This window comes from Carettochelys insculpta, chromosome 3, assembly GCF_033958435.1.
Source record: "Carettochelys insculpta isolate YL-2023 chromosome 3, ASM3395843v1, whole genome shotgun sequence".
Classification (NCBI taxonomy): Eukaryota; Metazoa; Chordata; order Testudines; family Carettochelyidae; genus Carettochelys; species Carettochelys insculpta.
In genome coordinates, this window is record NC_134139.1 from 118445579 (window position 1) to 118472663 (window position 27085).

The 27085-nt window shown below is 42.3% G+C and overlaps 1 protein-coding gene and 1 long non-coding RNA gene across 2 annotated transcripts; one reads left to right on the forward strand and one right to left on the reverse strand.

Moving 5' to 3' along the window:
* Positions 1-56: 56 nt before the first annotated feature.
* Positions 57-6769, forward strand: LOC142011356 (uncharacterized). Its single transcript, XR_012645063.1, has 3 exons — positions 57-260; positions 3611-3714; positions 6639-6769. It is a non-coding gene; the product is annotated as an uncharacterized LOC142011356 (long non-coding RNA).
* LOC142010446 (nephrocan-like) lies at positions 6401-20835 on the reverse strand. Its single transcript, XM_074988797.1, has 3 exons — positions 20647-20835; positions 9317-10218; positions 6401-6985 (listed from the first exon to the last, which is right to left on the reverse strand). The coding sequence occupies exons 1-3, from the start codon at positions 20833-20835 to the stop codon at positions 6538-6540; spliced, it is 1539 nt and encodes a 512-aa protein (XP_074844898.1). The 3' UTR covers positions 6401-6537.
* Positions 20836-27085: the final 6250 nt, after the last annotated feature.

The following is a 27085-nucleotide window of genomic DNA, read 5'->3' on the forward strand; positions in this document are numbered from 1 at the left end:
CAGAAGGAAAGTGCGGCTCCTAAGCATCCGAGTTGGTGGCGAAGTCCTGGACAGAACGGTCCCTCGCGAGGTGCGGCACAGCCGCCGGCAACGGGGCCCGGCCTCCAGGAGCCACGAGCGCGCTACGCGTTGCATTGCGCCTGCGCCAGCTTCGGCGAGCTGCGTCCTAGTCCCGCCGGCCGCGCTCCAGCGCCTCTATCAGAGCACTCGCCCGGCTCCGGCAAGGCGGAAAGTGACTGAGGGGCTCTCCCCGGCCTCCAGTAGGTGCCTGCCAGGCGGGTGAAGGGCTGTTTGGAGCACACAACCCCGCGCCCCGTTCCGGGCCCTTGGTGGGTTTGGCAGTGGTAGTTGCTGTTGAAATCACCCCCCACAAAAGCCTTGTAGGCGTCTCGGCTGCTTGACCGCGCCAGAGGGGCTCCTGGAGGGGCGCTGTTGGCCTTGTGTCAGGAACCACCCCTGAGTGACCCAGAGGGGTAACCCTGTTAGGCTGTATCTGCAAAAACAGCGAGAAGTCCAGTGGCACCTTGGAGACTAAAGATGTTTTGGAGCATAAGCTTCGTCTTGTGACGAAGCGGGCCTTTGCCCACGAAAGCTTATGCTGCAGAATATCTCTTAGTTTCTAAGGTGCCACAGGATTTCTTGTTCAAACTGTGTGAGGACAGCATAAGAAGTAATTATTACCACTTGCATATTTTAGTAGATGTGCCAACATATGTGGTTGTGCAATTAGCTAGTGCTCACAAATGGTTAAAGAAAACTTGTTACAGAAAATGCATTGAAAGGACTGAAAATGTGTGACTGCAGATTTATATACTTAATGCATGTTTTCCCTTTTGAATCTTGTTTCGGGGAGCCAGTGCAGAGGGTTGACAATAAAAACGTGTCAACTCAAGTCAGTGGGGAAGAAGTGGATTTAAAAATAACTAATGGAAAAAGTGGGAGAAGCTTCTCAAAATATTTTTAAACAAATAATTTTAAGGCCACTCCTACTTTGGTATTTTAAAATTATAGGAAGTTGAATATAATAAAACAATTGGGCAATAAAGTATTAATACTTATATTTAATTTTTAAAATGTATTGCAATACTAGTAATTAATGTATTCAGCAAGGGAAACAAGAAAATAGGCCTTGTAAATAGGAAAAACTGAGGCAGAGTAACTTCCCCAAGGCCATTGAGTCAGTGGTAGAGGTGGGATTACAGTATTAGAACTCAGAAGCTTCACATTCGCTTATGTTCAGTGGGGCCCTGAGATACATAAAGATATGTAGATGTCTAACCTCAGATTTAAGCACCACTGCAATCCACCAAACTCCAGCTCAACTTCTGACTAATGCTTTATGCATCTAAACCAATGTTTCCCAAATTTATTTGGCCACAGAACCCTTTTAAACTCAAAAGAATTTTGTGGAACCCCATTCCCAGGCTCTACTCCCCACGCCCCATCTCCAGGCTTTACCTGCCTCAGCCCCCAAATCTGCCCCCTAACCCCAGGCTTAACCCCCCATCCCAAGGCTTAACCCCTGTCGGGGTCAACCCCCCCCCCAACCCCAGGCTTAACCCCTCTCAGCCCCAAACCTGCCCCTCCCCACTTCCGAGAATTAACCTGCCTCAGCCCCAAACCAGAGCCTGAGACTGAACCATCCGTGGCGCTGGCTGGGGAGCCTATCATGGGCAGCCATGTGTGTCCGCTAGAAGGAAGGCTGGCATGTAGGTGTTCTGCTGGAAACAAGGGTGGCTGAGCCATGCCCACCACAGGAGTGTGGCTGCTCTGGTAGTAGGGTGAGTGAGGGGTTCTTTGTGGCTTCCTGATCTGCTGAAATAATGGGACTAAATTTAATGGGTTTAACATCTGGATCTGTCCCACTACCCTGCCGGCTGTTAAACCACTTATATTTAGTTCTACTGTTTCAGCAGTGGCAGAGCAGGGAGCCACAGAGGAGTCTGCTATTGTAATGGAATTTTCTTGCGGAGCCCTTATTTTTAACGGAACCCCGGGGTTGCACAGAACCCCATTTGGGAAATACGGGTCTAAACTCACTCTGTGTCTCCATTTTTCAGGGTATAAGTTCAGGGTCCTCCTTAGGCATATACAGAATATGTAGCTGTGTATGCCTAGGGTTGCCGTGCCAGGACAAGACAGCAGGGTATGGGCCTCACTGGCTCTGACAGCCAGCCCCAACCTCTGGAGCTCCCAGCTGTTGCTTACCCACTCCACTTTGATGCGGTCTGGGGCAGGCCCATGTCTCTGGGACCAGGCCACCCATACAGGACTGGAGGAGTGGGGGGGCGAGACTGGGGGGCAAACATGGGGCTGGGAAAGCTGCACCTGGTGGCAACTGGGACCCCTGGGAAGAAGTCAGTAGTGAAACCCTGAGCATCAGCTGGGACTCCTGATACAAGGCCTGTGGCAACTGGTAACTGACATGAAATGCAGTGCTGCATCACCCTGCAGTTCTCATGCCTTTGCCTTTCTGCCCTGCTCCTCTCCTTGCAGTCTTGAGCGCAGCCTGACCCCAGAACCCTGCCCTGTGTAGGACACCTTAAATCTTAAGACTGGCCCTGTAAAAGTTCCCTTGGTGCCTGAGTTCCTACTTTTAGGCGTGTGGTGAGCTGCCTCACTCGAGGTACCTGGATGCTTATCTCCAACCTAAGCCCCAGCATGATCCACAAACCAAAGGAAGATATGCAGAGTAGCATCTGTCTTGCACACGGGGCTTGATCCAGTAGATGTGCTCAGAAACTATCAGATCAAATTCAAAATCTGGTTGTTGAGGCTGGCAGCACCCATTTTATAACTTGAAGGCCAGATTCAATTCCCCACACCTGTTTCTGAAGGGGAGAAAAGATTTAAACAGCAGTCTCCTGTCAGTATGAGCAGAAATCAGAAGTGGAACAATTCCCACCATACCCCCCCCGCCCCCGCCCCAGGCTACCTGAGAACTCAGTTGTTAGCACACTTGCCTGAGAGGTGGGAGACTCCTGTTCAAATCAATTTACTCATAAGACAGACAGGAGTGAAACTACAACGAAGGGTCCTGTGGCACCTTATAGACTAACAGAAAAGTTTTGAGCATGAGATTTCATGAGCAAAGACTCACTTGATCAGATGCTAAATTGACCAGCATCTGATGAAGTGAGTCTTTGCTCATGAAAGCTCATGCTCAAAACTTTTCTGTTAGTCTATAAGGTGCCACAGGACCCTTTGTTGCTGTTACAGATCCAGACTAACATGGCTACCCCTCTGATACTTGAGGAGTGAAACTGTCTTCTACAGCCTGGCTGAGTGTACTAGCCACGTGGCTAAAATTTATAAGCTGGGCTGCTCTTCTTTTTGTAGCTGTTTTGAGAGATGTTAAAATTGTACTCATTCTCACAAGAAATAGCTTAGTTATCTAAGCCCCCAAGAGCAGGGTTCCTGATGGTGGAGTGTTAACAGAAATAAGCTCTCTATGAAAGGTGACAGGGGGTTTAGACACCCCCTGCCTCCATTGTTACCATCTTATTGACTAGCATAGGCAGAAGGTTCATTCCATAGGGAGTTTGAGCACCAAACTCATTTTAGTTGCCATGATTTTCTAGGTACTGAAAAATTTCCTTTGTGGTTCCAGGACAGTTTCAAGACCTTTTTTGCTGTACTCTGCGGCAGCTAAAGGAAGAGTATTTCCCACCAAGAATCACACACTAGCCTAATGTTTCTGATCCAAAACAAAAGGTATAATTACATTCAGTACTCTGGCATTGTATTCCAATTTGTATGAATATTTGCCAAGTGAAACCCCTGTTCACTGGATTCCTACAATCTGTGCTTAAACATGTGTAGACTGCCTGGCTACATCTACACTAGAGAGTTTTGTAAACAAATGGAACATCTCCACACAAAATAACTTTTGTTGACAGAAACTATGGGAAAAAATTTGTGGACACTTCAGCAGGCCCTCTTGTCAACAGAGTGGATTGAAAGATCGATCTGCTTTTATGTGTAGATGTGATCTGTTGACAGAAGTTTTGTCAGAACATCTCTTCTGTCAGTAACTTCTGTAGACAGATGTTTCTAGTGTAGCTGTAGCCTTGTAACATACCTTGTGTCTGTCAAAGGAGAGAGCAAGCTTCATCAAGCTACTCCGTTGCTATCAGAAAGATACCTTCTGAAAGTAATATAGGCTGGGTACCCTGAGACAACACTACATGCCGTGATCACCTAAAACAAATTGTTAAAAGAAACTATCACTATAAACTATGTGGGAGACTTAGTATAACACAAAATATTTTTATTCAGAAATAAGTAGTTCATGACCTTTTTTAATTAATATACAATACAATATAAGCAGGTGGAAGTCACCTAGTAGCTACTAACATTGTTTGCCTAAACATATTGCTGCTATAAAAATCTCTACCGAAACATTTTTTTGTCTGAGGTGTTGGTAAAAAAGATGAAAACCCCCAAATTCCTCAGGTCACCATATTTAATCATGTGACCTATATAGTACTAATTAAGAATGCTGTTAATACTTACATAGGTGGCATAACCAAACAACTCTGACACCTGAAAAAACAGATTTTATGAATGTGAGTCATTATTCAGTAACTGAATGACACCAGAAAAGAGTGGATAATTGAGACTGTTTACTTTGGAAAGTAATTTGTTGTTATCACTGTTCAGTTATCTGCTGAGATTTATGAACTGACAGGAAACCCTTCCCCCCACATGTTGTTTGTAATTCACTAGTTTTTAGTGTTTGTGTATTTTTGTTCTGTTTGGTTGTCAGGTACTTTGGGAACTATTCATTAAGATCTGCACAACTGTGAATATGTTAGAGCTAGTGTTTTTTCATAAAGCCTTGTCTCAAATATTCTGGGACATTCCCACCCATGGGAGGCCTCTCACCTTAATATAACTAAAGTAGCAAAATATAATATATTCTTGTTGCAGGAAAAACACCCACGTTAACCCTGAAGTTTTTGTTTTCTGTTCCCTCCAAATACCATATACATAATTTGTTTCCACAGTGTTAAATAGTATCACTTCTTCAACTAGGTGTTGAATTTAGCTGTCAGAGGCCAAACTAGATGTGTAAATTGGTCAGATATACATGCCATAGGACTGAAAGAAAATGTAACAAGCTATAACAAAAAGTAGGTAAAAGGCATCTTCTCCTAAAATTTTAACATGCAACTTACATCACTTCTGAATTTAGCCTTCTGTTATTTAACCGAGCACTTGCAATCTTCCTTATAAAAAGCCAATCTTTATATAAGAAATGTACACATTAATAGTTCTCTGGAATCTCCATCTGCATCTGCATCTGACGAAGCAGGTCTTTGCCCACGAAAGCTTATGCTCCAAATTATCTGTTAGTCTATACGGTGCCACAGGACTTCTTGTTGTTTTTAATAGTCCTGTCTCATCTTCTGTTAAATATTTTGGTATTTCAGCTCTCTCCTATTACTCAGTTTAAATAATTTATGTTATTTTTATTTATTAAATAACATACTAGATGTATTTCATAATAAAGTATGCTGGACCTCCTACACTGAGCGAGGGGATATTTTCTTTTACACCTTTTATTGCTGGGTATGTCTACATTCAAGAATAATACATAATGCCATATACTTACATACAGCTACTTGTACTGCATCGTGGTCATATGACTGTTTGTCTCTTATTCCCTAAAGTCTTTCAATAATTTTGTGTCTGACAATTTTAGCCTAATTTCTGGTGGTGGTAATTCCTAAGAAGGGGGTAAGCAGTGATCCTTTAAAGGGATATGTCAAGTCACATTTGGTCCCAAACTTTGGATTCACGGATACTAACCAGAACTAGAGCCAGTAATGAATGTTACTGAACAGAACAAAGAACAAGCTCCATTCAGCTGTTCTCTTTGTTGTATTTACTATAAAAATAGACAAGTACATTACATCTGGAATTATGCCTTAACTAATTCATCTATAGACCAAGCACTTTAGGCACTAAAAGGGAACAAATCATTCTTGGATATTTAATTTCTCTAAGACAGTATTATATGAACAGTACTGAACACCTGCCCGTACCAGTCTGAATATACATAGAAAATCTTCCACCCTTAGGCCCCTTATTCTAGAAATTACAAAACTGTCCGTGTAAATGGATTGACACTCAGATTAATAGCCATGACATCTTGTGAGTACAGTAGCATTTTATTTACAGGAGATCTGTGGAACTATTTGCATACTTGACTGAACCCTGTGCAGAGGTAGCAAACCCCGTTAATTGCCAGTTTTGTTTGAATGTGCTGCACTTTTGTAGCTGTGAGTATGGGTACTCCTGTTCCCACAGATATCTAATATTAATTACATCGCAAAGCAGGTTTTTTTTTAAAAAACTAGCATCTTACAATTTTCTAAACACTTTATAGCCCCACCTCCATCTGCTCCAAACCACTGACTCTTGTAGTTATAAAATAAAAGATGAAATGTCAATGGTAGCCGAGCAGACTCTTTGTAAAGATCATTACCGAATTAAGAAAATACAACTCTAAGGCTCATCATAGGTACATGATTAATCTATTTCATAATCATAATAATCATCATCCAAGTTTACACCTCCAGTGGAGAGATCATCAGCCATCATTTTGTTTCTGATCTCTTTGTTTTCTTTAGCTGAAGAGAGATTGTCTTCACAACGTTGCAGAAGCTTTTTGGAAGACATCCAGCTTTCTCCATGGCTTTCTGCTGGTGTTGCACATTGACCTCCACTGACATCGGTCCCTTTGGCTATCAGCACTTTTCCAATTCTCAAAAGTTCACAACTACAATTCCAAGGATTTCCATCTAAATACAGATATCTGAGACGAGGCAAATATTCTAGGACTTTGCGATCCAAGGCAGATATCTTGTTATTCCGTAAATTTAAAACCTGGAGTTGTTTCAAGTACTTTAGCTCTCGTTCTCCAACGTGCTGTATGTCATTTCCTTTTAGATCCAACCTGGCTAGAGTATCTGGAAGTCTGAAAAAAAATGATATATATTTTTTTCTTACTGATTCTGCTGTGTTGATTATTCAAGGAGGAAAATTGAAGTTTACACAGAGATGGACTTGCTGCTTCCCCATCAAAAAAACAATCAGCCTTTGTTACCCACCATTTTAAAATTAAGTAAATAACATGACCCGCTGCAGAAGAGGGGTAACCTTGAACATTCTTAGACATTATTTTGGGCTTTATTTGTCTGAACTTTTACTTAGGAATAATTTGTTAATTTAACTGGTGGGGCCACAATCTTTTTGCATTTGAATTGTTTTCCCCAAACTATTACAGTCTTGTTGTATACTGAATGCATATAATTGAAATGAATAGCAATTTTATTCCCATTTTGGAAAAATATCTTATTCAAACCGTGTTTTAAATAAAATTAGAAGCAGATACATGATGTCCCATGTCATAGCCATACATAAGGCCAGATTATAGTATTAGCAAACATAAATCTAGAGAAGCCTGAAGGCATTCTCTGCTAGTTCTTAATTGGATTATTTCAGTTGAAAATTTGTGCAACATATTGCATAGATTAGAAAATTGGGGAGTGGGAGAAGACAGCATCCGATTCAGAAATTGAGTACGTCAGATAGGAAGACCCTGAAAAGAAATTACACATGTATATGATAATATATTTTTAAAAAAGCAATGATAAGAAAAATATAAATGTTCATTACCTCTTTTGTTAAAAACATCTAAGTATCTGACTGAATAGCCGTGTCTACACTAGCCCCAAACTTCAAAATGGCCATGTAAATGGCCATTTTGAAGTTTACTAATGAAGTGCTGAAATACATATTCAGTGCCTCATTAGCGTGTGGGCGGCCGCGGCAGTTCAAAATTGACACGGCTCACCGCCGTGCGGCTCGTCCCGACGGGGCTCCTTTTCAAAAGGACCCCGCCTACTTCGAAGTCCCCTTATTCTGGGACAATAACAGATTCACAATAACAGAGCTCCTGTTTAGGTATGGGGAAGAACACTTGCTCCCACAAATTGAAGAAGAGCTCTGTGCAGCTTGCTAGGTCATACCTTTCACCAGGCGTGCCAAGAGAGGTGGGGCAAAGGAGATTAATGCCCCAGGACCCAGTGATTCAAATGGGCCTGGGGTCCAGGTTGTTGCTAATGCGGCAGCAGAGCATCTGAACCTTTAAATTGCTTCTGGAGTGTAATGCTGTATACCCCAGGTGGCACTAAAGACTGTGGGGAGGGCAGTATTGGGGGCTGGCTGCCCTGTCCCTCCCTCTTCTACCCAAGGCCCCGCCCCTTCTAGGGTCATGGAGCTGCAACCCCCCAGCACACACACACCTTGCCAAGGGGCCCAGTGAGGCTGTTGGCTGTCCTGTCTTGTACCAACAGAAGTTTATCCAATAAAAGATATACCTCACCTAGCTTATCTCCACCAGATTTCATTCAAATACTCATCTACCTTCTCTCATGTCTTGGGACCAACATAGCTACAACAACACTGTGTACAACTATGGGATGAAATATATATTTTTCACCCTATAAGTTGCTTATTGATTTTGTACCCAGTCAGTTTGGACATGACCCTAGATTGGTCAGTTTTATTTTGCTTTTTATACATATTGTACATATATTTATTTGACTAAAGCTTTTCTATTTCAAAAACAATACTATTCATTTTTAATTTTCTATTTTTATCCTACTCTCAAATAAAAACATTAATTGTGTTAACTTGGAATAGAAAACTAGTTAAATCAGTTTGAGCTTAATACAAAAGACAGCAGCATGTCGGCCCTCAGGAGGCAGTAGCCTGTCTGAAGGTCCCACTGAGCCACAGGACGTTGGTAGCCCAGAGTATCATGGCAGGCCAGATCCAGACCATGGGCTTCACTTTTCCCACTATTGCACAAATCTGAGACGTAACAAATTCTTGTTAACTTCCTTCACGTCATAAAGCAGAGAGGAGAATTCAATCAGCATCACCCTGGCGAACTGGGTTTGGCACGAGTCAGAATTTGCACACCCCTGGATTAAGTGAACATATGGACATCCAAAGATCAATGAGAAACGCCAGGGACTTCAGGGCAGTAGAGGAGAGACCTCTCGAGGGGGTGAATGATGAGAGATATCATCAACTGGGTCAGCACTGACTCTCATGAAAAAGTCCTAGTAGCTTAGCCAGGGCACAATGCCATAAAGAGTATTCCCCTGCCCCCCGCACTACACACCGATGGATGTCGAAACTCAGAAATGTGGGAAGGGTAGGTAACAGAGTTGCTGCCCCTTCACCTTCCACAACTTACAGATCCATCACAGATCCAGCCACCTTCTAATTCACTTGCCTTAGTGGAATAGAAATAAGCAGGTTTTGTTCCAGTGCTAGGTTAGATAGCTGTGCACACCCATCAAGTGCTCCAGCCTCAAACATGCTGACAGTGTTGTTGTCAAGAAACAAATGCCTGAGGTCCTGTAGGTCCTGGAAGCCCTGTGCTGTCACTCTCTGAATGAAGTTATTGCTACAGTCAAGTTTCTGTAGTCTGGCTGGTAGTCTGAGTGGCATGGATTGGAGGTGGTTCCTAGACAGTTCCAGGATGGTTAAGTTAGGAAGAAGGTGGATTCCATCAATAGATGAGAGCTGATTTTCTGAGAGGATAAGTTCAGACAGGTTTTCCAGGTGTTTTATGTCTCTAAATCTTATCACTTTGAGTTGGTTTCTGTCTAGCTTTAATGAAAGCAGGGACTTAGGCAGGTTAAGAGGGACCTTGGTCAGAAGGTTTCCAGTTAATCTGAGAAACAGTAAATATTGGAGAGGTGCAAAGAAACTGCCTGAGAAAGTATGTAATTTGTTATTTTCCATACTCAGATACTTCAGTCTGGGGAGTTTAAGTGGCCCATACACAGATTCCATATTATTACCATCCAGAGTCAGACTCTGTAAACTGCAAAGGGGCAAAAATGTGCTGAAAGAGACTGCCAAAATCAAGTTGTTTTGAATGTCAAGTACCCTCAAGTTCTTTAAGCCTTCAAAGTTGGACTCATGCAGAACACTAATTGAATTGTCACCAAGTTTTAATACTTCAAGGCTGGATGGGAGGGAAGTGGGTATGCGCCTTAGTTTATTCTTCCAGAGTTCTAGGCTCTTCAAGGTACTCAGGGCTTTGAAAGTGTTATTTTCTACTGATTCTGTTCCACTGCAAGACAGGATAAGCTCTTCTAGGCAAGACATTTTCCTGAAGTCAGAGATCTTAGAGAAAAAAGAAAAAAAATTAATATGATAATATATTATTCTGTTTATGGAAACTCCTTGCTAGCTTTTCTATATGATCTGACTATTGCTAATATTCATTCCTACAATATGATCAATGATGATTAAGCCTGACTTCTACATTCTCATCTAAATTGTCAGCTGCTTAGCACTGGGCTCCCAAATTACTCTCCTGCAAAATTATTCCTGGACTTGGCAGATTTCATATAGAGTCATTGAAAGAGTATAAATATGGAAAGTTTTCCATCAGCCTCATTTTAGTTCATGAGTATGTTATTATCACAAAATACCCTGTTTCCTTAATCAAAAGGAGTACCATTTAAATAAATAGTATTACTCAAATGAGTAAGGATTACTTGTATGTTGAAAAGGTTTATGTAGGCCCTTCATATTGGTGTCAGAATAAATCTGAATGTTTGTAAACTTAACGCATCTTGTATATTCCTCTGGTACAAGTGAACTTTTTCCTGCTTTTACTAAGTTGATTCCTATTGATCTCTAAGAAGCTTAATTTTCATCTTATTGAGTTAAATAAGTAAGTACTTTTTATTTCTTTTCACTGCACAATCCTTCTCTGATGAAGGATATCTTGGTTCTTAACATAAATTTTTATAATTCTCTTTTGCATCCATTTGTTATGCCTTGGTAGTATCATTGTCTGCAATGCTGTTCCTGACAGTTATACATTTATCCCTTCTTGTAGTCACCAAACACAAATGAAAGTCAATAAGTAAACAGATATTTGAAATAATATTAGCTCCCTCTTTGGTACACAATGCTTCTTATTGTTTAGCTAAGAAGCTTTTAATTTGAAGGGGCACTGTCAAGAAGTTTGACATCCAAAAATTTAGATCATGTGAAAACAAGATTTTACAAAACTTCACATGAATACAAATATTCTTATTGTTACTTTTATACATTGTTCTTCGTAAACCCAAGAAGTAGGGGCTGAGAATAATATTAGGCTAATAGATCCAATCGATAAATTAATCTAATTAGAAATGACCTATAAATTCAAATGAAAGTTTCAACTCTAGAGTGACTATTCAAGCTGAAGAAAAAAATCCAGAAGATGAACAAAACTATAAGCAATTACAGCAAGTGTATATTCATTTTTTTATAAAAATCTGTTTCCATAAAGTAAAAAAGATGAATAAAAAAAATAAGTTAACTTTCCTTTAAAGATGCCTTATTAAAAAACATTTATTTTAAATATGGATAATCAGACCCATATCCTGCAAACACTTACGTATGGCCTAAATAGGATTACTCATGTATAACTTTGCATATGTAGATTTAAGAGCATAGGCATAAGTGCTTAGAGAAGTAGGGACTACATTTTATGTTATACAAAGTTTGTCAGAAGAAAGGAAAAGTGAAATACATATATAGTAGCTCAAACTAATCCAAATTAAAGAGCCAAATAATTACAGCCTGATGAGAATGAAGATATTTTTACCATATCCATTGCAAACCTAATAGTATGGCTGTGTCTACACTAGCCCCAAACTTCGAAATGGCCATGCAAATGGCCATTTCGAAGTTTACTAATGAAGTGCTGAAATACATATTCAGCGCCTCATTACCATGCGGGTGGCCGCGGCACTTCGAAATTCACACAGCTCACCGCCGCGTGGCTCGTCCCGACGGGGCTCCTTTTCGAAAGGACCCCACCTGCTTCGAAGTCCCCTTATTCCTATGAGCAGATGGGAAATAAGGGGACTTCGAAGCAGGCGGCGTCCTTTCGAAAAGGAGCCCAGTCAGGATGAGCCGCATGGCGGCGAGCCGCATCAATTTCGAAGTGCCACGGCCGCCCACATGCTAATGAAGCGCTGAATATGTATTTCAGCGCTTCATTAGTAAACTTCGAAATGGCCATGTGCATGGCCATTTCAAAGTTTGGGGCTAGTGTAGACATAGCCTATGAAAGCAAGGCATTCTGATTGTTCAGCACAGGAAATTTATAAAATAACAAAGTTCCTTATATAGTTTCAGGCATAATTTGTTGGCATGCATTTAATTACACTGCTGTATGTCTGGTTGTCTTACATGTCACACAGCAAACATTTATATGTCTTGTAAAGAATACCCGTGTTCTTCTTGAAAGGCACAGTCCAAGTATGATTTGCTACTACTGAGTGAATAGTAGTTGATAGAAATGGGCAATTAATCTGCTAAAGAATCATCAATTTTTCTTACTTGTCTTGAAATGTAAATACTATTTTCTTTCACGTTTGTTATGTTTCTTAATAAAGAGCAAACAGACATGTTTGCAAAGGGAACTAATTAACTGGGCTATATCACTATATTAAAAGTGTACAAGTGAACTTTGACTCTTTTAGACATTGGATCTGTGGCAAGAGAATTTGAGGGATTGATAATAGCTGGGAAATAGCAATGTGAACTGTAGGGCAGGAGTGAACAAACTTTTTACATCAGATATCACTTGTCGACACTGCAATTAGCCAGGCCCCCCTGCAACCTGTGGAGGGACCATAGGAAAGGATGCAGGGTGGAGGGGCACCCAGGAAGGAGGTGGGATGCTTGGAAGGAGGTACTGGAGGGCTCCAGGGGGTATTCTGAAGAGGGAGGGTTTACACGAGGGGAGGACCCCAGGAGAGTATGAGGGGGACTCAAGGCTGCACTGTGTTGACAACCAACAGTGGCACCAGTCTGAAGGCAGCCCTGTCCTGCCCCCAGGCAGTACTAGCTCCTCACCATCATCTCCAGGTATTCCTGGGGGCCAACATGCCCAGGCTGTGGGGACCAATGCAGCCACCTTTCCAAGCTTGGCCCTGCTGCTTGACTCAAGTCCTCAGAACATTCTCATTGGCACAGTGGCTGTGGGAGTGGGGTTTCTCTTAGTGACCGCAGTGGAGGAGGCCATGTGGGAGGAACTAGAGGGCTGTGGAGGCAGAAGAAGCCTTGTGGTGGGGGATCCAATTGTGCTGCACCCGCCTTACAAAATGTCATGCCCTTTCTGGGGAGGCAGTCTCCTACTTTGCACACCCCTGCTGAAGGGTATGATTAAACTGCAATATTAATCTCAGAACAGAGATTAACAGTCTGAGCAACAGGAACCCAGGCATTAGTCCAGAGCAATTACAGGTTGTACCTCCCTTATCTCATATGCTTGGGACCTAACAGGTCCCCAACAGGAAAAAGTGCAGGGCTGTTCTCAGGCACTAGCCTCCCTCCCCTGGGACTCTGGCCCCAGCCCAGACTCCCGGGGCTGCCATGGGTCTCCAGCCAGTTCTAGTCCCCCTCCTGAGATCAGAGCAATTGCAGACAGGAGGGAGTTTTGAGAGGGGTGCTCCCCAGGTGAAATAGGAGCAATTCACAGGACCTTGGGGAAAGAGGCTTTTCAGGATGTTTGTGTTTGGGAGGGTTAATTGTTACTGTGTACTGGGCTTATGTTAGTTTGTGTGTTTGAAGATCCATGAGATAAGCTGTTTTGTTTGTTTGAAAGACCGTGTGCTGAGGCTGGCAGTTAGGATTTGAAATCTAGAACCCTTTGCTCAGTGATGGAGCCGTAGCCAGGGGGTGGGGCTACCAATCAGCAAGACCAGAGCTTATAAAGCCTGCTAGTAAGCAGCTAGGGGAGCTTGGGAACAGGTTTTTGCAAACAGGAGGGAGTTCTGAGAGGGGGGCTGTCAAGATGAAGGACATGCAATTCACAGGACCTTGGGTAAGGGGCTGTTTGTGTTTGGGGGTTATATATTATTGGGTCCTGGGCTTGTGTTTGTCTGTTTTTGTGTTTGGAGATCCATGTGCTGAGGCTTAGGATTTGATATCTAGAACCCTCTGCTTAGTGGTGGAGCTATAGCTGGGGGCGTGGCCAGCAATCAGGAAGGCCAGAGCTTCTAAAGTCTGCTAGTAAAGAGAGCAGGGCGGCTTGCCAACAGGGGATTGCAAACAGGAGAGAGTTGCAAGGGGAGCTAGTTCCCTTTCACGTTTTCTAAAACTTTTGTACTAAACTGTACCCCTAAGTACCACATTTAAATAACCCCACATGTATCTAATTATCCATAGAATATGCAGTTTGACGCCCAGCAACAGAGTGTGGGATATCCTATTTATTGCATCCAATGTAATATGTATGATTACCTACGCCATGGTCAGGTGGCCTATGTGCGCATTCGGTGCGAGGAGCTCCTGGCCCTCAGAGGCTGAATGCAGGCTTTGGAGGCCAGGGTGGCTGAACTGCAGGAGCTGAGGGAGGCAGAGCGGTATGTTGATGAGGCTTTCTGGGACACTGAAGAATTGTCCTGCCTCCAGTCAGACAGCTCCTGTGTTGTTAAGGTGGATGAAACGTTTGGGGAAGGAGAGCAGTCAATGGAAGCAGAGGGAAGTTATTCCATATTTGGGACCCTCCTTCCAGATGATGATGTGGTATCCTCGTGCACTGAGGATGCCTTTGTGGGGAGCAAACTCCAGTGAGTAGAAAAAGGCAGGTATTAGTAATGGGTGATTCAATCATTAGAAGTGTAGATGTCTGGGTTTGAGATGACTGGGAAGACCACATGGTGACTTGCCTGCCTGGTGCAAAGGTTGCAGATCTCTCAAGGCATCTAGATAGACTTGTGTGTAGCTCTGTGGTCATGGTACCTGTAGGTACCATTGCCATAGAGAAGCCTAGGAGCGATGTCCTGGAGGCTTAATTTAGGCTGCTAGGAAAGAGACTAAAATCCGTGACCTTTGATGGTGGCATTCTCAGAAAGGCTTTCAGTTCTATACTCAGGGCCAGGTAGGCAGGCAGAAATTCAGAGTCTCAATGTGTGGATGAGACGATGGTATAGGGAGGACGGGTTAGATTTATTGGGAACTCGGAAAACTTTTGGGATGGGGGAGCCTATACAGGAAGGATGGACTCCAGCTTAAACCAAAGTGGAACCAGACTGTTGGCATTTCCCATGAAAAAGGTCGGAGAGCAGTTTTTAAACTAAGAAATGGGGGAAAGCCGATTGGTGCATGGGACCATGTGGATTGGACAGAGCCTTCTCTTAGAGGAGAGTCTACTGATAGAAATTGTCGAGGTTTAGTCAGTAGGAAAGGGTGGACGAGGATAAAGTATGGTCTGGATCAGAGGAGAAACAATCTCATGAAAAAGAATCAGGAAAGGGTAGTGGCAAGCTCTTAAAGTGCTTATACACAAATGCTAGAAGTCTAAGTAGTAATATGGGTGAAGTAGAGTGCCTTGTATGAGAGGAGAATATTGATATAATAGGTATCACAGAAACTTGGTGGAATGAGGACAACCAGCGGGACACAATTATACTGGGATATATAATATATCAGAAGGACAGAACAGGTCGAGCAGGTGGGGGAGTAGCACTATATGTGAAAAGAAAATGAAGAATCAAATGAAGTAAAAATCTAAAATGAATCAAAAGGTTCCACAGAATCTCTGTGAATAGAGTTTCCATGCTCTAATAAGAATATAGCAGTAGGGATATACTATCAACCACCTGACCAGCACAGTGATAGCAACTATGAAATGCTAAGGGATATTGATAAGGGAGGCAATCAAAATGAAAAACTTGATAATAGTAGGGGATTTCAATTATCCCCATGTTGACTGAGTACATATCACCTCAGGATGAGATGTGGAGATAAAATGTCTTCATACCTTAAATGATTGCTTCTTGGAGCAGCTAGTACAGGAACCCACAAGGGGAGAGACAATTCTTGATTTAGTTCTGAGTGGAGTGCAGGATCTGTTCCAAGAGGTACCTGTAACATGACCGCTTGGAAATAGTGACCATAATATAATAACAATTAACATTCCTGTGGTGGGAAGAACATCTCAGGAGTCCAGCATTGTGGCATTTAATTTTAGAAAGGGGAACTATGCAAATATGAGAAGCTTAGTTAAACGGAAATAAAAAGGTACAGTGACCTAAAGTAAAATCCCTGCAAGCTGCATGGAAACTTTTCAAAGACACCATAATGGAAGCCAAATTTAAATGTATACATATTTAAATGTAAAATATTATAAAAGACCTAACAAAGATCCACTGTGGCTTAACAGCCATGTAAGAGAAGCAGTGAGAGATAAAAAGGCTTCTTTTAAAAAGTGGAAGTCACATCCTAGAGAGGAAAATAGAAATGTGCATAAACACTGCTAAATTAAATGTAAAAATGCAATAAGAAAAGCTGAAAAGGAGTTTGAAGAACAGCTAGCCAAAAGCTCAAGAACTGGTACCAAAACATTTAAGTACATCAGAAACAGGAAGCCTGCTAAATAACCAGTGGGGCCCCTAGACGATCGAGATACAAAATGGGCACTCAAAGATGACAGTCATTTTGGAGAAACTCAATGAATTCTTTGCTTCAGTCTTCACGACTGAGGATATTAGAGAGATTCCCAAACCTGAGCCTTCCTTTGTCGGTGACAAATCTGAAGAATTGTCCAATATAGAGGTGTCATTAGAGGAGTTTTTGGAACTGACTGATAAACTTAACAGTAACAAGTCACCGGGACCAGATGGTATTCACCCAAGAATTCTGAAAGAACTGAAATGTGAAATTGCAGAACTGTTAACTGTGGTTTATAACCTATCTCTTAAATCAGCTTCTGTACCCAATGACTGGAAGATAGCTAATGCAACGCCGGTATTTAAGAAGGGCTCTAGAAGTGATCCCGGGAATTACAGACCAGTAAGCCTAATGTTGGTACTGGGCAAATGAGTTGAAACCATACTCAAGAATAAAATTGTCAGACACATACAAGAACATAATTTGTTGGGTGAAAATCAGCATGGTTTCTGTAAAGTGAAATCATGTCTTACTAATCTATTAGAGTTCTTTGAAGGGGTCAACAAACATGTGGACAAGGGTGATCCAGTAGATATAGTGTACTTGGATTTCCAGAAAGCCTTTGACAAGGTTCCTCACCAAAGGCTCTTACGTAAATTAAATTGTTATGGGCTAAGAGGGAAGATCGTTTCATGGATTGAGAACGGGTTAAAAGGCAGGAAAGAGAGGGTAGGATTAAATGGTAAATTTTCAGAATGGAGAAGGGTAACTAATGGTGTTCCCCAAGGGTCAGTCCTAGGACCAGTCCTATTCAATTTACTCATAAATGATCTGGAGAAAGGGGCAAACTGAGGTGGCAAAGTTTTGCAGATGACACTAAACTGCTCAAGATAGTTAAGACTAAAGCAGACTGTGAAGAACTTCAAAAGGATCTCACAATACCGAGTGATTGGGCAACAAAAAAAAATGAAATTTAATGTGGATAAGTGTAAGGTAATGCACGCTGGGAAAAAATAACCCAACTATACATACAGTATGATGGGGCTATAACTCCTCAGGAAAGAGATCTTGGAGTCATCATGGATAGTTCTCTGAAAACATCCATGCAGTGTGCAGCGGCAGTCAAAAAAGCAAACAGGATGTTATGAATCATTAAAGAGGGAATAGACAATAAGACTCAGAATATCTTATTGCCCTTATACAAAACCATAGCCTGCCCACATCTTGAATACTGCGTACAGATGTGGTCTTATCTCAAAAAAGGTATATTGGCATTAGAAAAAGATCAAAAAAGGTAAACTAAAAAGGTCAGGGTTTTGGAATGGGTCCCATATGTAGCGAGATTAAAGAGACTAGGGCTCTTCAGTTTAGAAAAGAGGAGAGTAAGGAGGGATATGACAGAGGCATATAAAATTATGAATGGTGTGGGGAAAGCGAACAAAGAACAAGTATTTACTTGTTCTCATAATAGCAGAATAGAGGACGCCAAAGCTGTGTCTACACTTTGCATTCCTCTTTCAAAAGAGGCATGCACATGAAGGGAAACTGAAAATGCAAATGAGGTGCAGATTTACATATCTTGTGCCTCATTTGCATATTCTTTCGAAAGAGCTTCTTTTGAAAGGGAAAAAAAAGCAGTGCAGATGCGGATCTTTCAAAAGTAAACCCTTGTTCAAAAGAACCCTTCTTCCCATTTAATCTCAAAAAATGTGAAGAAGGGTTCTTTCGAAGATGGGGTTTATTTTCGAAAGAGATGCATCTACACTACTTTTTTTCTTTGAAAGAAGAATATACAAATGAGGTGCCATATATGCAAATATGCACTTCATTTGCATTTTTGATTTCCCTCATTTACATGCCTCTTTCAAAAGAGGGATGTGAATGTAGACACAGTCCAATTGACATTAATGAGCAGTGGTTTAAAACAAATAAAAGGAAGTTCTTTACACAGCGCACAGTCCACCTGTGGAACTCCTTGCCAGAGGAGGCTGTGAAGGCTAGGACTATAATAGTGGAGGGGAACAAAAATGATTAAGGGGCTGGAGCACAAGACCTATGAGGAGAGGCTGAGGGATTTGGGCTTGTTTAAGTTTACAGAAGAGAAGACTTAGGGGTGATTTAATGGCAGCCTTCAACTCCCTGAAGGGGAGCTCTGAAGAGGAGGGTGAGAAACTGTTCAGTGGAGTCAGATGGCAGAACAAAGAGTAATGGTCTGAAGTTGAAGAGGGAGAGTTGTAGGTTAGATATTAGGAAAACTACTTCACCAGGAGGGTGGTGAAGCATTGGAATGTGTCGCCTAGAGATGTAGTGGATTCTCCATCCCTGGAGGTTTGTAAGTCCCAGCCAGCCTTGTCAAGCCAGGATGACTTAGTGGGGGTTGATCCTGCTTGAAGCAGGGGACTGGACTAGATGACCTCCTGAGGTCCCTTCCAGCCTTGTGATTCTGTGATAACAGGGTTTAAAAAAAAGTTAGATAAATTCATGGAGGTTAGGTCCATTAATGGCTTTTAGCCAGGATGGGTAGGGAATGGTGTCCCTTGCCTCTGTCTGTCAGTAGCTGCAGATGAATGGCAGGAGAGAGATTGCTTGATCGATACCTGTTCAGTCCACTCTCTCTGGGGCACCTGGTATTGGCCATTGTCAGCAGACAGGATACTGGGCTGGGTGGATGTTTGGTCTGACCCAGTATGGCCATTCTTATGTTCTTTCCTTCCCCTCCCTTCCCCACCCCGCCACAGGGTAAGTGGGGATTCCAGCTCCCGCCCACAACAGCCTCTCAGCTCCTGCTGCTGCAGGGAATGCAGTGGCTCCAGCCCTGGCCCTACACTGCTAGAGGGCTCTGGTTACCAGCCCCCTGGCAGCGTCCCATCCCCACTGCTGCAGGACAAGTGAGCACACAGGCTCCCAGCCTCATGCTGCCACAGAGCAAGTGGGGGGTCAGGGTCTTGGCTCAGTGCTGCTGTGGTGTAGGGTGGGGCCTCCAACTGCTGTCCCCCACTGCTAGGGAGCTCTGGTTCCTGACCCACAGCAGCCTCCTGCCCTGCAGCTGCAGGACAGGCAGGTCCCTGACTCCCAGCCGAGCTGGGGCCCCTACATCTGCCAGCTACTTTCTCATCTGGTAACATCTGGGGTCATTCCGGATGATAGATGTTGCGAGATGAGAGAGTACCAGGTTTGAGAGGTGCAACCTGTATTAAGCACAGCTCATTGAATCTTGAGAATAAAAGCAAAAGAGGAAACTCAATAAAAATATATCTTTAAAACAGACAATTTCTTAAAGTTATTCATACACAACTGGCACATACAGCATATATAAGGCAGATGGTTTTATTTCCCTACTGTCTGCCCATGTAACTTGTATTTGTTATAATAGTTTTGCAGTGGAACTAAAGAAAAGGTACTTGAGAATGTGCCACAAGAAAGCATCATCTGGTACTGACATTTGTACATAACTACTGGAAATCAGTGGTGCCTAGTGAGCCTCAGAATGAGCTGAGCCATACCTTTATCCTCTTAATGCTTATGAACACCACAATAATAAATAGGTAGCAACTTCATTTATAAATTGCTCTCGTTTAGTAAAATCATTTAGGGCCCAATTTACTGACATCAATGTCAAAAATCCCCTTTGACTTCAGAAGTGCAGGATCAGGCCCTGAGAAGTCAAACCCTTACCAGGAAGTTACTTTCAGTTATATTCATCACAGAAGTTTCTCTTGTTATCTTAAGCCTCTTGATTTAGTTAAAGAAGGAATGAATTGCCTTTAAAAGAATATCACTTTTAAGTTTCCCTAAAACCTGATCAGAATTTGGCTCTCTGTTATCATTATAAAACATACATGTTAAGATCAACATAATTTAAACAACTAGTTTGTTAATCATACAAACAAATCAGCCAAGCAGTACAAACAAGGGGTCAGATATCATGGTTAAGGAATCAACAGAATAATAATATATAATAGTTAATTATTAGTGATCACAAACAGTAGGAAAACCCAATACAGACTTGGCATAATTGTACCTAACCATTAGCAGCTGGAATAAACCTCTCATTGGATTTGACTTGTAAGTTACCATGATGTAGAAAATATAATGGGTCATTTGATTTAAAGTGAAAATGCAAGTTATTTAAAATGGGATTTATCCTACCTGGAGGTGTTTGATTTTGCTGTGGCTGATGTAAAGCCACTTGGTGGTAGCAGGAATCTCTCTAGGTACCTGTAGGACCCTGTAGCATTGCACTGATTGTGTAGAGTCACAGGTGCATCTTCTGGGACAGGTGGTACTTAGACCGCTGCAAAGAGGAAACAAAATGAATAAAACATAAGACAAATGCATCTTCCAAAACAGGAACTCTGAAACCATCCCTGTTAGTAGAAACATAGCATGCATTTAGGTGACAAGTCCTTTTATACCAGAAAATCTGATAAAAGGATATTATGACTGTGTGCTTTGCCTTTGGGATAAGGCAGCAAAAACAATACTTCAGTTTGCCTTGGTTAAAGTGTTAGCAAGCATTACAAAGAGTGAGAGGCATAAACAATGATAAGGGGACATTATATTTGTAGGCTTGTGAAATTAGTCTTATTTATTGCCTGATGTCTAATCTGCAAACATCCATATTATCTGAAGTTTCCTAGTTTTGTTGAATGACACTGTGGAATTAATGGAAAAAAGATAAAGAGCTGTTTCAATGAGGGCTATAAAACCTCTGTATCTTCAGTGACCTGGTATTTAAAACATTAAAAAAAGCCACTCAACCCAAAACAGACACTGAAGCCTTTTTTCTCCCTTCACATTACTTATATGAACATGAGCACTTATTAAACTTACGGAAATGTTGATGCAGTTCAGTGATACTGGATAGTACAAGTTCTTTCAAAGTTTTAATGAAAATAATACTTAAAAGATTATCTTTGGGTTTGCAATAACTATAATGTTGAGAAAGTTGCCACAAAATTCCAAGTTTGGATATATTTTAAATAGAAAATCTGTAAAATACTTGAAAACTTTTACAGGTACTATACTTCCACTGGTATAGGACTAAGAAAGCAATAATTTAAGGCTCCATTGTCTCATCCCAGGAGGATAGCAGTTAAGGAATAACATTCTGAGCTTCTTATGGAGTTTTCTCCCCAGCTGTTCCAGGTTCCCTGAAGAATAAGCTGTGAGGACAGTTCAATGCCTTTTGGCTCTGGGTTCCACAAAATAGAGGTCCCAAGCAACATTCCCTCTATTTTTTTCCATCCATGTGCAGAATAAATTTTATGCATATCAAGGCATGTGTGAATGTGCACCACCAATAGAAACAAAACACCTTGCTGTGGGTGCTCTGTGTGGCATTTGAATCTCTTCTGAATGGCTGCACAAGTGCATAGCTTACAGTGAACAGTGGTTCTGTGCCTTCATGTCAGAGCTACTTTTTGAGTAGTATTATATTTCTGTTTTGAGCTCTGCAGGGCTGGTGCAAGTGATTGAGAATGATGCTTTCTTCCCCAATGTTCTGACAGCCAAGATCCATCCTTGGCCCACTCTTTCACCACACAGATCACCGCTTCTTTGAAGCAGGGGTGGCCAACCAGTTAGGGACAAAGAGACAGGGCTAGAGTGCAAAGAGCCAAAAGAGCCACATGGATAGAGTGCAAAGAGCCATGTGTTATAGATTTATTTCTCTCTCTCTCTCTCTCTCTCTCTCTCTCACACTCTTTTTATGTAGATAGATGGATAGATAAAAATAAATATATAATACTTGGTTCAAAGTCCTTTCCCTCCCAGAGAGCTAAACACCCCCAGCCTCCGGCTCTAACCCAATCCCCCTTCCCTCTTCCAGAACCAGGCAACTCCAGCTCCTTGCTTTAACCCAGTCCTTGACCTCTCCCTCAGCACCAGGCACCCCCAGCCTCCCTTCCACTCTAACCCAACCCACCACTCCTCCCCCAGAGCCAGGCACCCTCAGCTTCTCCCCCGCTCTAACTCAATGCCAGTGGCTCACCAGAGCCGCTGCTGCTGCCATTTCTCCAGAGTTGTGGCTGCTATATGCTTTACCTGTCAATCACTGGGGAGTTTATGTGGAGCAGCAGATGGCACTCCTGATGCATGGCTCTGAGGAGGAGCCACGTTTAATGGCTCAAAGAGCTGCATGTGGGTTGGCCACCCCAGCTGCACATTGAGCAGACGTTTCAGAGAATGTCCTTCAATGAGTCTACAATCTCTTTCTAGGTGGTAACAGCAAATTTAGACCCCCTTGTTTTTGTATGCATAGTTAGGATTATGTTTTCCTCTGTGCATTGTTTTGAATTTATCAACATTCAATATAGACTGCCCTTTTTGTTGCCCAGTCACCCAGTTTTGTGACATTCCTTTTAATCTTTGCAGTCAGCATTGGTCTTAACTAGGCTGAATAGTTTTGTACGATCCACAAACTTTGGCACCCCACTGTTTCTCTCCATGTTTTTTCTAGTTCATTTCAGAACATGTTTAACAGAACTGGTCCCAGTACAGATCTTTGAGGAAACCCTGCTTTTTACCTCTCTATGTTGTGAAAACAGACTGTTTATTCTCATCCTTTGTTTACTATTTTTAATCAGCTATTGATCCCTGAAAGAGCCTTACTTCTTATCATACAACACATTTCTTTCCTTAGGAGCATTTCATGTGGAACCTTGTCAAGGGTGATCTAAAAGTTCAAGAACATTATAACGTCTGAATTACCTTTGTCCACAAGATTGTTGGTACCCCCATTATAATAAAATTCTAATAGAATGGTGAGAGAGGATTTCACGTTACAAAAGCCATATGGGCACTTTCCCCACATATATTGTTTTCATCTCTATGACTGATATTTCTGTTCTTTAATATTTCAGTCAATTTGCCTGGTTCTGAAGTTGGGCTTAGTGGCATGTAACTAAGAGAATGGCCTTAAAAAATTGCAGTTGAAAGATCAGTCTGGAACAACTCCTCAGAAACGTTATCTACAAAGAGTGGCTCAGGTGTGGCAATCTTCTGCACAGATTCTGTAGTGAAAACCTGTCATGAATGAATGCCTGTAAAGGGTAAAACCCAGGGGCAGTAGGTTCTCTGTTGGCACGTGGCCAGGTGAGCCAATGGGTAGAGAGGCAATCTTTTGAATTGAATCAGTTACCTGCTGAGAGAATCCTTTGTGTGGCCACAGGAGAGAGACAGCAATGGATTAAGTATGAACTAGGTTTGGAATTTTCTGTAATATCCAGGCCTTGAGCAATCCTGGAGTAACCACTGTGTAAGTAGAAAGGAAGTGTTTAGCCAGATGCAATCAGGTTATTATTTTTTTATTTTGGGTTTGGTGCAGGACTTCTCAGGATGGCTGATACGACACCTTGTACACTGTAACATTTAAACTGAATACCAAGGAAGTAATTCTCTGTGTTTTAATCTATTTTTAAGTTGCTTTGTAACACCTAGCAACTAAGTATGCTTTATCAAGTATATCTTATTATTTTGTTAATAAATAACAGTTTTAAATACAATGATTTGATTCCTGTGTCCTAGAGAAGGTCCTGCATGTATGCGTGCCTAAGACTGAAAGGGCAACTATCAGAGATTTCCATGTTTTTTTCCCCTCTTCGTTTTCAAGCTCTCTCCTAAGGGAGGGCTAAGAGCTTGGGGTTACCCCTAGGGGAGATATCCCAAGTGTGTCTTCCTGAATTCAAAAGGGTTTTCTCACTTGGGTGGTGGCAGCTACCTCCCAAAATCAGGGAATTGGTCACCTTGGAAAGCTTTTAAGCAGAAGCTTAGAGGCAGGATATTTTTAAGTTGAAGGTGGGCCCCCACCTTCTGCACCTGAGTGTCAGAGTGAGGGAATAGCCTTGACAAGGCCAATGAAAAGCATTCATGTAGCTTCTCTGCAGGAGTCCCTGTGTGATCTGTTAGCAACTCAGTCATCTGGTGGCCCCAGCCACTGTTCAATGGACTTCCTGCATATGCTGTATTTTCTGACTGCTTCAGACAGGAACTGATTGTCTACTCATTGAATGTGCTCTGCTTTGTAATCCATAGCTCTTCATGCCATGCTACTGGGTATTTCAAAAGCTTTCCCACTCCTTTTAAGAAGCCTGTGTGGATAATGCTCAACCAATTGTTCCTTCTGTAACATCATGGAGTTATTTCTGTTACATTTCTTGAGAATGGCATTTTCTTTTCTGTGCTGTACCAGTGTTCCTTAACTAGCTGAAAGCAATCTGCTGATGACCAAGGATTTTTTTGCACAGGACTGGGAGAGGTAAATACTTAACATGTAATGATCTGAGCTGCCTTCTTATCTCATCTGAACTATGTTCGCTTCAACAGACATTACTGTGCTAGGGTCTTGCATTTTAAGAGAAGAAAAAAGAAGCAGCTATGAACCTGTCATGAAAGTGGTCCTAACTGCACTGAAAGAAAAGCACATATACTTAAAACTTGTAATTGAAATCTAAACCGTGAGTCATTGCAAATGCAAGGCCAGTCACTTGATGCAGAATCCTGGAGAGACATTTGTACTGTAATCCAGAAAGTGATGCTATCTATTGTACGGTAAAAAGTAGTTCACACAATTCATCTGTAGGTAAGAGATGGATCTTTTTTTATTCTGTTTTTATTCTATTATGCACTTTAGGAGCTATATTTCACACCCGCTTAACAAAATCCTCCATTAGCCGGATGGGAATATAAGTGAACTGAAATCTATTTCCTGTGTTTGACCTATGCTAAAATTTAAAAAAAAAAACCTATTTCAATTGCACATTACAATTATTAAAATCAGTGCATGTACATGTCCCTAATCCTATTTACTGGCTTCTTCCATTGTAGCTGGTAGCAAGGCTGTATGGTCTGCAACTTATCCTTTTGTGCACAGTATCATGTAAAACTATAGGAAGATTTGCATTTCTGTCTGAGAGAGAATTATTTAAAATAGAGGGAAACCTTTTTAAGGGAGTAGGTATGGAACTGGAGAACAGATTATTTAGACTGTGAAAACTTTGTGGCAGAGACTTCTTGTGTGTGTGACTGAATATGAGAGTGTTACTGAAAGTGAGCAGAGCTTCTACAAAAGGAAGGAAGGAAGAAAAAAATAACCATAGTACCAGAGTGGTCTGTAGCAATAAAAAGCTAACCAGCAGAAAGGAACAGATTGGTTTCAATAGAAATGTGAACTATGCAAAGAAACAAGAGAGCAAAACTTTTTGGCTGTAGCCTGTGATTGCCCTGTCCTGGGCCCCCATGTTTCTGTTCCTCCTGCCAAACATGTCACAAAAAAAGCCAAAATGTGCATGAAAAGTGACCAGGAAGCATAGTGTGCCTCTGCAATTGCTAACAGAGAGAAAGCCATGCTAGTCTATATACTATCAAAACAAAAAAGCAGTAAAGTAGCACTTTATAGACTATCAAAATAATTTATTAGTAGGTCTGTCCCACGAAAGCTCACCTAATAAATTATTTTGTTAGTCTTGAAAGTGCTACTCTACTGCTTTTTCTACAATTCCTGTGGCAGTTATTCTGCAGCACATGTGGAACCCCAAGACCTCTGCCCTTCCTCAAGATGTGATACGTGTACTCTCCAAGCTAGAAGGGCGAGTTCACTGAGCCATTTGTGAAACTCCTTTCTCCTGTTCTAAATTAGAGGATGTGGGGCTGAGCAAGATGCGCTTGAGTTACTTGGGCCACTGGTTGTGCCAGAACCAGCTGGTCCTGGAGACTGAGTTTGGTGGAGGCTCCTTCCTACAGTGATTGCGATCTCTCTGGCTTAAGGGGTGCTGTGAATGAGAGATGGGTATAATGGAAGGGTTGGCCAGGGGGTTTCCAATTGGAGACACCATAGGGCAGATAAGCAATGCTATGAGCAGCTGAATCAAATTTGAAAGGCAATCTGTGATGAGCCTCTGGCTGAGGAGCATGGGTAGGGCAGGCAGCTATGAGGCATCTTTCAAAGACTGGACATGAAATGCCAGGAGAAAAAATGCCGATTGGGTGGATTGGGCAGGAGATGGCTCATGATGATTGGGCAGGGGGTGCAGGTGTGTTGGGCAGGACATAGTGCCTGTTGATTGGTCAGGAGCCAGTGGGCAGGTTGGGCAGGAGGCGGCTCATGATGATTGAGTAGGAAGGGCAGGAGGTGCCAGGAGGGTGGGTGAAGAGGTGGCTCACACTGATTGGCCAGGAAGTGCCAGGTGGGCTGGGCAGAAGGTGCTAGGTGGGTAAGGCAGGACATGGTTCACGCTGATTGGGCAGGAGGTGCTTGGTGGGAAGGGCAGGAGGTGGTTCATGCTGATTGGGCAGGAGGCACTGGGCGGGAATAGCAGGAGGCAGCTCACACCACTGGAAAGGAGGTGTTAGGTAGAAGGCAGGAGGAGAGGTAGTGGGCGCTTCAGCTAGCAGTGAGAACCCAATGAGGGAAGGCGGGGCTTGAGATGTGAGGGGCTGTACTAGAACCAGGTGATCCTCTGATTTTCTCCTTTTCTAAAAAGAGATGCTGAGAGCTCTGATCATGGCTGTTTAGTCACTGCTCACTGCATACCTGTCAGTAATGAGACCCTTAAACAGCCATGATCAGAGCATGACAGAGTATGTCAGA

Excerpts from the sequence above, each read along its gene's own strand:
- LOC142010446 (XM_074988797.1), bottom strand. The coding sequence starts at position 20,835 with ATGCATTTGTCTTATGTTTTATTCATTTTGTTTCCTCTTTGCAGCGGT. Across the intron at positions 10,219-20,646 it reads GCAAAATCAAACACCTCCAG|ATCTCTGACTTCAGGAAAAT; the intron begins GTAGGATAAATC and ends TTTTTCTCTAAG. Across the intron at positions 6,986-9,316 it reads CTTATTTCTATTCCACTAAG|ACTTCCAGATACTCTAGCCA; the intron begins GCAAGTGAATTA and ends ATTTTTTTTCAG.